At 42.5% G+C, this 14965-nt stretch overlaps 2 protein-coding genes across 3 annotated transcripts; one reads left to right on the top strand and one right to left on the bottom strand.

The window, feature by feature from the left end:
- Positions 1-81: 81 nt before the first annotated feature.
- On the bottom strand, positions 82-4186 carry LOC105836375 (ubiquitin carboxyl-terminal hydrolase 1). The gene is made up of 7 exons (XM_012680360.3): positions 3888-4186; positions 3477-3653; positions 3122-3360; positions 2699-2928; positions 2113-2636; positions 1728-1929; positions 82-1437 (listed from the first exon to the last, which is right to left on the bottom strand). The coding sequence occupies exons 2-7, from the start codon at positions 3640-3642 to the stop codon at positions 858-860; spliced, it is 1941 nt and encodes a 646-aa protein (XP_012535814.2). The 5' UTR covers positions 3643-3653; positions 3888-4186; the 3' UTR covers positions 82-857.
- A 774-nt stretch (positions 4187-4960) lies between these two features.
- Positions 4961-14885, top strand: LOC105836373 (ras GTPase-activating protein-binding protein 2). 2 transcript variants are annotated; one of them, XM_036291621.1, is made up of 9 exons: positions 4961-5293; positions 6955-7144; positions 7552-7732; positions 8066-8431; positions 8632-8994; positions 9132-9327; positions 9762-10024; positions 10105-10255; positions 10340-14885. In XM_036291621.1, the coding sequence occupies exons 2-9, from the start codon at positions 7047-7049 to the stop codon at positions 10480-10482; spliced, it is 1761 nt and encodes a 586-aa protein (XP_036147514.1). In that variant the 5' UTR covers positions 4961-5293; positions 6955-7046; the 3' UTR covers positions 10483-14885. The 2 variants fall into 2 exon arrangements, with proteins under 2 accessions (XP_036147514.1, XP_012535812.1); XM_012680358.3 differs by having other exon boundaries at positions 4963-5293; positions 8632-9066.
- The last annotated feature ends 80 nt before the right edge of the window (positions 14886-14965 follow it).

Genomic DNA, 14965 nt, shown 5'->3' with positions numbered 1-14965 from the left:
ATTTCCTAGGGATCGGGTCAGGTGCCTCCATCTCGTGATACGGCACAAAGCACATATAGCAGATTGGTAGACAGGCGTGTGTCAAGAATACATAATTTTTTTTTATTATTTTACAGATAACTCAATAATAAAACGTTCCACGTCCCAACTAAGGCTAAGGCTACGCGCAGAGTCGCGACGCTCGTCCGGTGTGATTCGTTACGTCGCTCGACGATACTTCGTTTACAAATGTCGACTCGTAGTCGTACACCGTCCGATCGACGGAGCTTTAACAGATACAACATGATTGGCGGTAGACAATTTTATTCTCTACGAAAATAACAGACGCTCATAACGTCTCTAAAACCCAATGCAGCATTTACACAGGAAGAAGAACTCGAGTAGTGATCTGCACTAGCGGATTCTAGGGAGGGGGTTTGAGATTAACCCTCCCCCCTTCCAAATTAAAAAAAATTAATCTTACTGAATCTGTTAAAAAAATTTAAGTAAAATAATGCAGCAGGCCGATTAACGCGGGTGCCTGCGAATCAAATTCTTATGCATAAAATTCACTGTGTTCAAACTGTCTGATGTACAATTCAAGGAAAAATTTTATTAACCACCTCCCCCCCTCTTCCATTATCGACGTCAGAATCCGCTAGTGGTGATCTGGAATGTGCGATACATCACAGCGCAATCGTTAAGGAATACGAAGGAATTGAGAAGAGTAGGAAGAAAAAGAAAGAGGCAATACAGGAAGAACGAGAGGCCCGTTTTTGTCATCGTGTGCTCGCTGCTGTCTCGCTTGGAATTTCAAACAAAGACATTTTGATATTAAACTTCCAACGCGCGGAGGGAAAGAGACGAAAAACGGCGGCTTACGTCGTCGACCTCACGTAGAACAGGAGATAGGGGGTAGCGGAATTCCGCGCGTTGGGCGCCAGTTTGTCTTCGAGTTCTCGTAGCGGGATCACGTGTACCGCCTCGTCGTCGCATTCCAGCCAAGTGGCGCCCTGTTTATTTCGTCTGATACCGCAACAGTCCATGCTCCGACAGCCGACCCTATTCACCGGCTGCTCCTTGTTTTCGCTAGCGCTAGGCTTGCTCCTAAAGTACTTGAGTATACCCGACGTTTTGTCAGAGGATGACGAAGACGACGACGACGATGAGCTCGCGCTCGCGGCGCCTGTCTGGCTCGAATTCTGCCGCTTATTGTCGCGATCGCATTGGGAATACTCCGCGTACGCGGATTCGTCAGGTAAACGCGTGTAGGCGACGTAATGCCCGGCGGTCATTGTTGCACCTTGATGCATTATGACAGAGTATAATTTGTACACGTGTCGCGTTTCCGTACTACCGCCAGCTGTCGTCCCATGGGCCTCGTCGTTACTGCACTCCTCGCAGAAACATTGCAAGGTAAATGGCGTTGGCATATGATTATTGATTTTTTCCATCGAACTGAAAATTTAAGTTTAAAAGTTTAACCGCGATGCAGAATATTGCAATAGGTTTTTCATTGACGTAACATGAATGAATGAACATTCATAAGCAAAATATGCGACAAACTCTTTAAAAAAATTAATAAATTTGTGGAACTATAATTTTACTACATTGTTACGTTTATGCTTGACGTAAATTTACAAAGTATGCCAATATCTTTTGCTCAATTTTGAGCTATATTTCTCTGATATCGATTATATAATATGTTGCTTTTTTAATCGCTTTAAAAGATCGCACACAAGACTTACCCAGCGGCAGTAGAAAACCTCTTCAACTGCAAGATAAGGAGTCTGGGTAAAGAAGGAAAACATACGGCTCTGCGAGCTTCATTATAGCGTAAGCACCGTGCACACCAGTACTTGTCCCTACCCCAAAGCAGTTCACTAGTTACTACAGCGCGTTTGTATACCTCACTGCTATCCACCAATTCATCTGTAAAGCTATCATCATCTGCAAAGAAAAGTCTTGTTACTAGGAACATCAAATTATTTATGGTATGTAAAAAGAGCTAAAACTAATAATTAAAATTTTAGACAAAACTTGAAAATATAAAGTCTCGTGATTTAAATGTGTAACAATATATCCTTTTTCTCTGTTTAATTTAGCAGAAAAGAATTCTGATTAAACGCGCACCTTCCTCATTCGTACGATCGATATCAATGGGAACGCATATATCGCAGAACGTCTCCTTCCGTTCTGTCACGTGTTCGCACTCGAGGCACGTTGTACGCAATAGGCTGACACCTTCAAAGTCCTCCGAGATAAAACACTTATTGCTCTCCGGTTTGCGCATTCCTGTCTCACCATTAATCTCGGTGAACTCCGCGTGACCATTTTCGTATGGTTTCGTGGATCCCACGACGCCGTTGCTGCTTGGCTGCGCGAGAGACACCGAGCTCCCTCTGCTCGCAATCTTCTTTTTCTTTCGGGACTTACGAATGCTCCTCTTCCCAGAGGTGGAGCTGCTCTCTGATTGCACGTCTGACCCCGAGTGAGTTGTAGTGAATTCTCCAGGAAAGCCGCCGTTGCTCTGACCAAATTGACTCTCTCTGTGTCTGACTAACAGTTGGAAGGTCTCTCTTATGTTGTCGAGCAAGCAGACCAAAAGTTCATGAGCATCCTGCTGCTGATTACCCTCAAATATCGGATTCACTTCTCTACAATGAGATCAATGTGAGAACAACGTGAATGAGAAATCTTGCGACAACAGTATACATACCTAAGAGCTTGTAAAAAGGCATCTGGTTGATATGGCTCGCTGTTTTCTTTCATCTCTGATGCTCGCAGTGCCATAAAAAGCTCATGCAATCTCTCAGTGGCTATTTGAATACGCGGCTTACTGGCTTCTGTGGTTGGACCAGCTAATGCTAATAGATCTTTACTGCTCCAGCTACGACTACTGCTGGATGTCAGTGATACACCGGTTCTGCCTAATGAGGAAGATTTGGCCTGCAAATAAAATAATGATTTAAACTACTTGAATATGTAACATAGTAATACATAGTAATAGATCGGGTAGTGATCCTCAAACAAGGCCCTACCTCTGGCATTCAGACCAAGTCCATTGTGCCTCAATATATACATAAAAGAAACTATTTTTTTCTTTTATCTCTATCTTTCATTTATCTAGTTATTTACTTACTTTCATCTGAAGCTGCTTGTCATTTAGATTAGACAAATCAGTGGCTAGATGATGTAAATTGTGTAGAAAGGAAGGCGCAAATCTTAAAGTATATAATACACTATTGAGGAAGCAGGTGTTTCCCAAATTGCATAAAGTGGCTATCTTCAACCCTTCTGTACCAGTACCAGATGTATCATAACTTCCATCCTGGTGATTGCTCAGCTGATTTCGATAGCCATTCAACATTTTGCTTGTACCTTTGCAAAATTATTGTACAATCAAAGATGTGCGCTTCATCAAAATTACTTGTCAGTCATTAGTATAGCCAATATAAGGCATCATGTACAAGTAAATGAAGGAAGTGTATACGTACTAAGTGAAAAATCTGTTCTATCCAGAAGGCCCCCTCTCGTGGATGTAGGAGGGGGCTGCGGGACGACGATGGGAATTGCACGTCCGCGACCTGACAGGGACAGGCAGAACTTCTTTCTGGGAGGAACCGAGCGTTTATCTGCGTCTTCCGTTTCTAATACTGTCATCTTCTGTTAACCTAAAAACCACGTTACCATGTCCTACCGTGCCGTTCCGTTGAACAGACGGACGGGGAACAACGCGGGCCTTCCCGTCCGTCCGGCTCCACGTACGTCCTTGTCGTGGATTCTTATGATTTTGACGTGAACCCTCGCAGCGAGACGGTCAGTTCGAGCGACCACGTCTCATGCGAACGCGAGTCGAATCGCGTCGCGTCGCGAGACGAAGAGTACTCCAGATGCGTTTTACTCACGTGTGAACGAGTGGGGAAGTCATGGAACGCGAACGGACTCGCTTGCGACAACGTTGTTAGAGCCGCTTCCCCACGCTCAGAGAATCACGGAAGAAAGCGTCCTGCCCTACGGACTCGCTGCGAGCTACGCGCAGCTACATGATCTCCGATTCAGCGTCCCGTGATCGGCGACTCCGCCTCGGGTTCACGCTTTACGCCGCTCCGGCCGCTCGCTGCCTTTGCTCCACTTGTCCCGGAGCAACTTCACGCGACGCAACCGTGAGGAGGGGCGGAGAAAGGGGAGAGGGAGAGCACTCTCTCGGGAGGGAGAAAATTTGCACGCCATGGATCGAGGACGCATGTGTATACGATAAATGTGTATGTACATAAGAGGAAACCGTTGATTCTCTGCGAGAGGCCGCAGCACAGACTTTTGCACAGACTCGTTTCCATGTCGTTTTGTCCATCACACTTTTGTACTCTCTCTCACCCGCGATCATTAACCAATCGCGTTTTACTAATTCGCGATTTTGCGATGTGCTGGCTGCCGGAGCCCTAATGCGATTGGTCATCTCTTTCCGTGTCCGAGATCTCGGAGCGATCTCCTGTCATTATGGACAATTTTGCAATTGTAAGACTCTTTAATAAAATTCTCTAATATGATTGGTTCTTGCCTTTAGTTCTTCATTGGATTTAGAAGCAGAAACCAATCATAATAGAGAATCCCTGAGCGCTCACTGATCTGCTCCGTCTGCTGAGCGCCTGATAATTTATATATATTTATATATTTATTTATATATTTAAATTTTAAATTCATAAGGAACCAAGGCACAGGTGCAAATTAAGTTGCTCTTTTTCTGGCTTTCACTTTTATCCAAAAAGTCGCGTTTTCATTCGCCTGGACCGTCGGAGGCGATCACACGCGATTGGCCGAACACGTAAATGCGCGTGCCCGGCAGGATTGCGCCTCGCGTTCCAATTGGTGCGTCGACGAGGGTTCGCGGCTTCCCGCTACCGACACCAGGGGAGCGCTCCGGTACTTCCGGTCCTCGTCGGACCGACTCGCCGCCCATCTGTGTCCGAACGACGCCTCCGTGCGTCGCCAGTTCCTCTGGCGCTGCTCTGCGCGCATTTGCTGACACACAGTGCCGCCGATACCACTACCACACAGTACAAGTTAAGCCGCGTATACCGACGAATACGTACCGAGAGACCGCGAACTGTTTTTATAATTATTACCACGAACTGCGGGCTCTGTGTCTGTGGCGTTCGCACGACCGCTCGAGGCATCGACCGACCCTCGCAAACCCGTTCGCGACACCGTCGGCTTCCCGCGCGACGTTAAGCAGCCGCTGCCGGTCGTGACGAGGTGCCCCCCCTCGTCGAGAGCTGCGTCCCCGTGCCGCACGCGAGAGCGCCTGAAACAGGTAAGGCAGCCCCCCCACGCTCTATTGTTGCTATCGTCGCTGTTGCTGTCGCCGTCGTCGTCGCCGTCGCCGTCGCCGTCGCCGCGAGGCATCGGCTCGTATTTATACGTCAAGGTGATCGGCGACGATAGCACGATCGTCCCCTCGAGCACGAGGGGAATCACGCCAGAAGGGTATACGTGACTCCGACGTCCCGTCGAGGGATCCCGCGGTCTCGTCACCGCGTTCCGCCGCCCGTCCCTCGACGCCACCGCGTCCTCCCGTGCGAGGCATCGGGAAACATCGCCATGCTTGCGCGAGCGACCGGGCGCGACCGCGCGCTCTCTCTCTATCTCTCTTTCTCTCTCTCTTTCTCCCTCTCCCAGCTCGCATCCGCGCTCCCGTCGGCGTGCTCTCCCTCGCGCTTCCTCACACCGTCCTCTCCACAGCCCTTTTTTGTTTCGTCCTGCTCCACGGAAAAACGGGCTTCCTCCGCGCGAAGACGCGGATTCTCCACTCGGGCTCGGGAGACACGTGTTTGCTCGGGATAGCACCGAGTATCCCCCAAGTGCGCTTGGGGAATCCGCACGGAGGAAGAGAGACAAAGAAAGAGACCCCCGTGGACGGGGGGGAAAGGGGGAAGAGCGGAGGAAGAGAGGTGGTGGCATGCGAAAATTTTGCCATGCGCTTCGCCGAGCTACGCGCGTCGCCAGTCCCTTTGTGTTTGTCGCATTCCGTATCGCTCCGATTATTATTTGCGCGCTGCGTAAAACGTAGATCTGGGTTTCGGAGAGCTCGGGTTAATCCCCCGAGCGAGGTTGCCCCGGCGATCCCGGTAGCCCAAGGACTCCGTTTCCATGGATTTTCCGCGCGAGGGAAACCGACCGCGTGGTTCGTTTGTACCACCTACGGCAGGCTCTACGGTCCTCGCGTGGAAAAGAGCGCTATATATATTTTTTTTCCTTTTCTTAAAATGACTCGCCGCGGCGACACACGCAGTAATGCATCCGCTGAATAAATCAGCCGGTAATTTGAAATTTAGAAATGGAATCTCAAAATATCAACGAGTTATTAAATATGTATGCATAGTACACCGAACACATCTATGTAACGAACGTGTGCGTATGCGTGTGTTTAAATGTTCTCAAAATGTCTGCGATCAAAATGCCTCGTGATTATAAAGCTAGCACCTGGTTTCTTGCGTGTTAACGTTATTCTATAACTTTTATGTCGCAAACTTATTTTACTTTCGCGATTAATTATAAAATTTTATGAATTTTTTTATTTCTTAAAGTGTTTATATATAACAAAAAGTAGTCTCTACTTAGCGCTATTTATTATAAGCTCACTGTGTCTCGAGAGATATTATTTAAATGTTATATTTTATTCGAGTTTTCATAAATTATAATTTATTATAATAAAATTAATTAAATTCTATACACTTTCTCTCTGATACACACATTCTGAATTACTCTATCGAGTATTGTATTGATACACACATAAGAAGATTTAATATATTTAAATATTATAAATTGTATCATTGTCTTTGCAAATCTAATTAATAAAAAATTATTTAACGAGAAAATTAATTAATTTTCTTTTTGATCCACCCTTTTTTTAATACTATCATGATTATTGTATCATGATGGTTTCACTAATAAAGGTATTTTTCTTTGTTTCAGATATCTGCCTTAATAATTTTAAGATTTTACATTTGAACGTTTAGTTTGCTGTTTCCAGCGAAAAAAATATTCTAGAAGTTATACAATAAAAAATGGTCATGGAGGCATCTCCCTCGCCCCAAAGTGTTGGTCGGGAGTTTGTTCGGCAATACTACACGTTGCTGAACCAGGCTCCGGCTCATCTCCACAGGTGAGTTATCTGATTTTTTTAAAATGTTATTACCTATCGGCTTAAAGAAACAAGGAGAAAGCTCAAATTTTATTTAAAGAATAATAATAGTTTAATAAGTAGCCATTGTCATCTATTGCACATCTCCTCTAATGTTTTTCTTCATAATACAAATATTATGAATTGGGATTTGTTGATTGTGTAAAACGCATCGCACTAGTCATGGATGTTGACGGGTTTGTATTTTAATTTCTCATAAAGACACTTATACTTGGACACATATATCTGGAGTAAAAGTCAGAATTGGAAATCGAACCTGGGATCTAATGGTTACAAGTCAACTACTTTAACACAGAGCCATGTGTTATTTCCCGTTAAGGAATTATATTTTAAACACAATGTGATAACTTACTATTTTTTACTATTAGGTTCTACAATCAGCATTCTTCCTTCGTACACGGCGGATTGGATTCTAATCGAGAGTGTACCCCAGCAATCGGTCAAAAACAAATACATCAGAAGATTCAGCAACTGAATTTTCGCGATTGCCATGCCAAAATAAGCCAAGTTGATTCTCAGCTTACTCTTGAAAATGGAGTTGTTGTTCAGGTAAATTATATTAATTATAAAGATTATAAATAATATAAATGATGGTTATAATTGTATTTTATTTCCTAACAGAATATAATCACAAAACTTCAAATATTTATTGTAATATTGGATATATTATCTTTAAAGATATATATCACATGTCTCAAAGCATTATTAAAAATATAAAAATTTCATGAATTGTTTTTGTCATTACATTTCTGTTATTTGAATAGCCGTGCAAAATTTGAGCACAAATTATCCTCTGATAATATTTGTGATTTTACTTATGTAATGTCTTAACAAGCATATGATTATTATTATGCAGTTACATATTTAGCTCTTATTACGTAGGTGTCTGGAGAACTATCTAACGCCGGGCAACCGATGCGTCGCTTCACTCAAACCTTTGTACTAGCTGTGCAAGCACCCAAAACTTACTACGTGCACAATGATATTTTCCGTTATCAAGACTTAATATTCCCGGATGAGGACGAGGCTGACGTAAGTGCTGGGGATAGTGGTGAGAGCGGCGAGAGAGAAGTAGAGGAAATCGGTCGATCTGAACCTGAGGAAGATGAACATCAAACTCAGCCTCAACAATTGCCGGCTCCTGCTCAAGCTGCCGAGCAACAAGCTCAACCGCCTCTCATTCCAACTCAACAACCTCCGCTGCAGCAACAACAGCCGATGTATTACGCCGCACCACCCCAACCACATGTTAGTATAAAGTTATTATAAAAAATGATTATTATTGTAATTACAAAATTGAGTATTTAGAATTGTTAAATTTGTTCTGTACATAATATACAGTCTTTTATTTTTCTGTGTAGTTTGAACTTAAATTAGTAGAAATTAAGTGTGTTTATTGTCTGATCGTATAATTCTGTTTGTAATAATAATGTCTTTTTATTGGTCAGGTTCATCCGGTAATACAGCAGGTGTTAAATGGAACGGTGCATGAGGAGGTGATCAATCAGCAAGCTCCACAGCAACAGCAGCAGCAGCAACAACAACAGCAACCGCCGCCACCGCCTCCAGCGCAGCAACATCCGTACATAGCCGAGCCAGCTGCTCAGTCTCAGTTCGTACAGGAGGCAGAGCTAAGTAATGGAGAGCAACCGCAACAACAGAGCGAGAATGAGCCGCAGGCTCAGCCAGAAGAAAGGCCCGAACAGCCCGAGACAGAAGCATTTACTGTATCCGCACAAGAGACCGAACCCGAACATCAAGTGTCGAGCGCTACTGTAAACAACAGTGGACCTAAGACATATGCTAATTTGGTAAAATCTTCTTTCCCAGTCTCCGCTACAGGTGCTACTAGCCCACAAGCTCCCAAGTTATCCATGTCTCCTGTAAGTTTTGTTTCTTATTATTTGAATAATAATGAAGAACTGGTTAAATATTTTTTTCTTTACAGCCACCTATGACGAATCTACGTTTGGACGACAGATCGCCATTACACCCTTCAAATAACGGTCCGACGTCTATGTCAGTTTCCAATAATGTGTCTACAGTTCAGCAACAGACGCATCGTGTGGGCGGAAATCAACCGCCGCAGCAACAACAACATCCTCAACAGCAACGCATTCCAAGAGGTGGATTGGTTCAAAGAGGTAAGAAGCACTAAGAAATTCTTTATACTAAAAACTAGTATAGAGGAGACAAGATAAATAGAATAACAATTAGGGGTGTATCCAATAACATAATTATTTACTGAACGGTAAATAGCATCTAATGTAATTTGTTCTTACTTCTAGATCCAACTAATTACATTAAATTGCTACTTACCCTCTTAGTGAATGGTTATGCTACTGAATGTACTCAATGAATTTAGAAGACAGTTAATGTAAAATATATAAACCTCAATATCTAAAATAATGTAAAAATAAACTTTTTTAAGATACATAATTTTATCAATCTTAATTATATTGATTATTATCTAATTTTATTATTTAATTTTTTATTTCTTTTTATTAAAAGAAATTTTTTTAAATATTATAAGATTCCATATTTTAAATATTGTGTTACATATGGTAATATATCTTAGATGGAGAACGCCGTGGTACGAGACCAGGACAATACAGTGACGCTCATCAACTTTTCTTGGGCAACTTACCACACAACGCTTCTGAGAATGATTTGCGCCAAGTGTTCGAGCGTTACGGTAGAGTGGCTGAATTACGTGTGCACAGTAAATCGAACGACAGATGCAAAGGACCGCAAGGCGGAAACAATACCGCGCGAGTACCTAATTATGGATTTATCACGTTCGAGGATCAACAGGTTGTAACTAAGGTGTTAAACTCTCTGGTAAGTTCATCTCTTAGACATCTATATCTTCGCGTTTCATAACGATAGAACTTGTTGCTTTCATTATAATTTTGCTTCAGCCCATCTATTATCCTGATGAGAGTGGACAAAAATTGAATGTGGAGGAAAAGAAGGTACGACCTAGGCTGTTGGATGGTAGTGGTGGCAGATTGAACTCTGGCGATGGCGGTATGCGCTCCATGGGACAACAGCAGCAGCAACGTGGACCGGGTAATTTCCGAATCACTACAATTTGTTGATTGGTTTTGGTGGTAAAATTTTTCATTTATTAATTTATTATTGATCTAATATCAGGTGGACCTGGAGGCGTAATGAGAGGTGGACAACATGGTGCACGAGGTGGCCGTGGAGGTTTTTCACGGGGTGGTGACGGCGGTAGGGGCGGCATGCGACAGCCCGGCAATCCGAGTAATCCCGGTTATCCGAACCGTCGCTAATATCGGCCACATTACGCAACAGTCACAAGAGCCCCTTCTGATTTCGTCTGTATTGAATAAAATCACCGGTACCATCACGCATCTGCCATCTTCATTTCGAGAAGCGGAATTTTAGGACTATTTCGTATGTCGCGCGACCTCATTACCGACGCCAACCTCATATGCTTAAACGTCGCTTGCAACAACGTTCGTCAAGCAACAGCAACAATCGATATCAGCTGACGTAGCTCAAAAAAAAGAAAATCGTACGAAACATGAGCTCGAACATGGATGGCGTGCCAATCAAAATCTCGGACAAGGATCACTCCTCGCGCGAGACTTTGAGCTCAGTGGTGTGAATATCTAAAAATCATCGGCCAGGCAAACGATGATCATTGGTTCGAATTCGTCCTTCGTACATCGACAATCGGGCAATCCCGTAGGGATTTTGCGAAGTACTCACAAATGCAGTCATAGACACATACATACACGTGCAGCCGTGAGACAAATCCAAGAAGAGCTTATAGGAGAACGGTTGGAGTGTGGAAAATTTTAGTGCAAAAGGAAAGGCGACGGAACGTGATCTGAAATCGGGAATTGTGTCGGAACTCTTTGTGAGGCGGTTTCAGAACAGTGCGCAGCATTCGTTACTCCGCGCGTTTCCTCCAGCTTGCCAAATCGCAGGACGAAAAGGCAGCGGAGCGAATTCCGGTGCACGTACATACACCTGCGCGTACGCGCACGCACGCACACACACATACGCACACACACACGCGCGCGCACGCACACACATACACACACGCACACACACACACACACACACACACACACACACACCATGTTACCAAGCGAGAGGCGACCAAGCGAAAGGACGATGAAGCGTCGCTGTGACATGCGTAAATTTCGTACGCTTTCGAGTCGACTCGTCAACCGCTGATGAAACGTCCCGTTGCCCTAAGGTGAAGAATCGGCATTGGTAGCAATCGCACGGAACGAATCTCGACGAAACGACTACAGGATCCCAAGACTGTCCCGGTTGCACGCGACAGAAGAAAAAAACGAATAAAAGGAAAGGCGACAGTTTCTTTTCTTCTACGACCTTCTCCTTTATTTATGTCACCGATCATCATTGACCGGTATTGATCGTAGACAGGACAATGCTTCTAGACTGCAGCAACTGGTCTCGCCGTTTTTTCCTCGCTCCATCCGCATATAAGCATATAATCCTGGCTTCGTCTCGTTGCAGTTCGGAACTTTTTGTTCGTGCCTACCTTATTCATGGTCTCACCTTCCTTCCCTATCCCTTTTCTTCTAGGAACAATTACACATTCTCCTAACATCTTTCTACGCTGCTCTGTCCTCTCTTATAGACTTTCTATTCTAGCATCTACCTCTCCCTTTCCCCTCACATACTTATTATTATTTTCGTTTAGGTAAAGTTATAGTGAGGATCGCGCACGCGCATGGTCTGCTGTTGTATCGTTCAATCGTTAAATTATTGCTCGTGTGATAGCGTTTTCACAAGAGTCAATAACGTTTTCTGGTAATCGCAGAATATTTGCGCTATACATCCAGTAATTCAGCGACTGACGCTCGAATATCTGGCGCTAATCATTTTTAGCATCAAATGAAAGTCGCAATCGGCACAATTGCGGAAATGCGTCCGAACGATAATGTGGAACATTTCCGCGTTATGTTAACTACTATAAAAGTAACATCTTTTTCAAAACACGACGCACCAATTTCTCCGGACAATATTATCTGTTCGCGTTTCTTGATGCAGTACATTCGTACATCGCAGTTTGCTTAGAGTATGAAGCAAAACGAAAGTTCTAGTCAGTAACAACGCTCACAAGCAAGAAGGATCCTGCGATTATTAGAGATTGAACGATGCATTTCTTCTGGCCTATCAGCCTCATTCCTTTATGAAACTATCGGAATTTTGAAAACGATCGGTCGGAAATCCCGCATGACACAGAAAGTAACGCCAAGCAAATTTCTAATTTCCTTTTTTTATGTCTTGGAAGAAAAAAGGACATTAAAAATTTGATTTTGTAATAAGTAGTGAGAGAGAGAAAGAGAAAGAGTGAGAACAAGAGAGCATGTGAGAAAGAGAGAGAGAGAGGGAGAGAAAGTTTGTATTAGTTTGTATTTCTCGTCGTTGTGATCAAGATCATCGTGGAGATTGTTAACGTAGATCACGCACGAGCGCGACTCCACATCCGCAGTAGTCTGTAATCGAAAAGAAAAAGAAAAAAAAAAGAAAATTCGTCGCGACGCCCGCGTCTGAGACACGGCGACCGCGCCTCCTATTTGGTGCGCCGCATCGTTTAACGTTACATTTTTTTAGCATGCAGTCTAGTAATTAATATTCATGTAGTATTATACGTGATGTTAATGTCTTATAACTCGGGACAACAGTGACGACGTGACGACAATGACAAAGACTATGACAGACTGACTGACAATAACAATGATAATGACAATGGCGGCGATGATAACCGCGGCCGCTCTGACACAGACGCGGATAAAGGGATAGGTTTCGCGTGGCTGCGATTTGCTTTTTTTTGCAAAAAAATAGCAAAAAGAAAGGACGAAAACCGATGAGACATCTCAAACGTGCGTTCTCGTTGGATACATAACGTCTCAATCTTAAGCCTATATCAATATTTCCGTTATAGGTATTAACAAAAACGCTACGTAGGAGGTAATGAAGATTCGATCAATTTCGAGTCCTTATCCTTTGTAAGTTAGTTTAGTAACGCGCGAAAACGTATTTCCGGATTTTTGTCGATAGTTATCACGTAATTGGCTCACTTTAATATTGTTAAAAAAAAAAAAAGAAAAATTAATTAAATCTGAATCAGAAATATACAGGATGGAGCACTTAACTTTATCACTTCTCTCTTCCTTGCGGCAGAAAATAGAATATTGTGTGTCTTATGTGATTATGAAAGAGAGGATTGTGAAATCGAGAGATGGTCACTTCCATGTCATTTTTATTTTATTAGTCTAATTTTATTCTGAAAATTAATATTTTTTGAGATTAACAGCCACTATCAAGAATATTTTGAATTTATTAAATTTTGAAACAATTAACAGATAACTGTTTATATCGTTTTTCCTCTCGAAACCATGTAAAACACATACCAAGTGGAACACGTTGCGATCGCGCTATTCGTTACAAATTCATTTAACACTTCGACTGAAACTTCACCCACAATTTCTTGGATATCATGGCATCTGGATGCAATTAAGAATCTTACCTCTCGTTTCAGTCACGTTACGAACGACAAATTACGAATTAAAATAAGATAGTTATTATCACGTACAAGTGCCATAATTCCCAAGGAAATAAAAGTATCATGCACGTATCTGTAGTACGGCAGTCAAAGTGTTAAAGAAAGGATTAAACTTGAATGGTGATATTAGGTAAAGTTCATGCTCAGTTAAGGCAAAAATTTTACAAAAGTGACTTGCACCTTTAAACACATTAAAAAACTATATACGTCGGTTTAAACGTGATTTAAATAAATACTCCGCTGGTAAATATGTTTCCCTTTTCACGGTACGTACGAGATCAATGTGACACTAGAAAGAAAGACTTCGAGATATTGAAGTGCCAGCTACTTCAACTTTGTATACATATGTAGAGCATATTTAAATGGATATTTGTATGGCTAAGAGAGAATTGTCATTCTAGATCCTCTTGTACATTAAACGGTAGACCCGTCTCCATCATTTTTATCCCAACTTAAAGCCGATTACGCATTCGATACTTCTTTATCAGCGCATCTCGTGCAGGCGTAGTGAGATAAAGAGAGAGAAAAGTATTTTAAGCTGAGCGATGTAGTTTAATATTTGAAATCGCAGATTATAACTTCCGATTTTCGCGTGCCACTTAATATAAAATTATTCTACACAACATACGCTCACACACGCCGTTTTGACTTCACTACGTCCTTATCCATGTGCATATCCGTGTGTTCAAGTACAACGTGTTCAAAGCCGCAGTTACGCGAGATCATCGCTTTACATAACTTAAAAGAGAGCTCTGCAAATTTTTAGTGTGAATGTTTTCATTTTTAAGAGTAACTATTAATATTAATAATAATAATAAAGATAAATATAATAACGAACGAAGGAAAGAGAGAGGATACGAAGGAAAAGCTACAAATAACTATGTAATAACGATTAAAGAACGGCGGTTGATAAGTTATGAATTTTTGTAGTATACATTATTATTTCGGTCTGCCAGGCCAGTTTGTGTGTACAACCAATTGAAAATGACGTTACTGCGATAAAAGAGAGAGGAGAGGATAATGTGTTAAAACGGAGGGAAAAAAAAGTGAAAAAAACGAACATCAAATGTATTGTAACTTTTTGCATTTAGTATAATATATATACTTACCTTATACTACCAACCCCTATTATAGCATCTCTTTTATTTATCGCAACACACGCTCTCACCTTTGGTGCGAACTTTATTTGCTGGCTTCGCGTG

The sequence above is a fragment of the Monomorium pharaonis genome, chromosome 9, assembly GCF_013373865.1.
Source record: "Monomorium pharaonis isolate MP-MQ-018 chromosome 9, ASM1337386v2, whole genome shotgun sequence".
NCBI lineage: Eukaryota > Metazoa > Arthropoda > Insecta > Hymenoptera > Formicidae > Monomorium > Monomorium pharaonis.
The sequence above is the reverse complement of the archived record's forward strand: the minus strand, read 5'-3'. Positions and strand labels throughout refer to the sequence as shown.

Bases quoted from the DNA above. Each gene is read 5' to 3' on its own strand.
- LOC105836373 (XM_012680358.3), top strand. From the start codon at position 7,047: ATGGTCATGGAGGCATCTCCCTCGCCCCAAAGTGTTGGTCGGGAGTTT. The intron at 9,067-9,131 runs GTAAGTTTTGTT...TTTTCTTTACAG, and splicing joins CCAAGTTATCCATGTCTCCT to CCACCTATGACGAATCTACG. The intron at 10,256-10,339 runs GTAATTTCCGAA...ATCTAATATCAG, and splicing joins GCAGCAGCAACGTGGACCGG to GTGGACCTGGAGGCGTAATG.
- LOC105836375 (XM_012680360.3), bottom strand. From the start codon at position 3,642: ATGACAGTATTAGAAACGGAAGACGCAGATAAACGCTCGGTTCCTCCC. The intron at 3,361-3,476 runs GTACGTATACAC...AATTTTGCAAAG, and splicing joins TAGAACAGATTTTTCACTTA to GTACAAGCAAAATGTTGAAT. The intron at 2,637-2,698 runs GTATGTATACTG...ATCTCATTGTAG, and splicing joins GCCTTTTTACAAGCTCTTAG to AGAAGTGAATCCGATATTTG.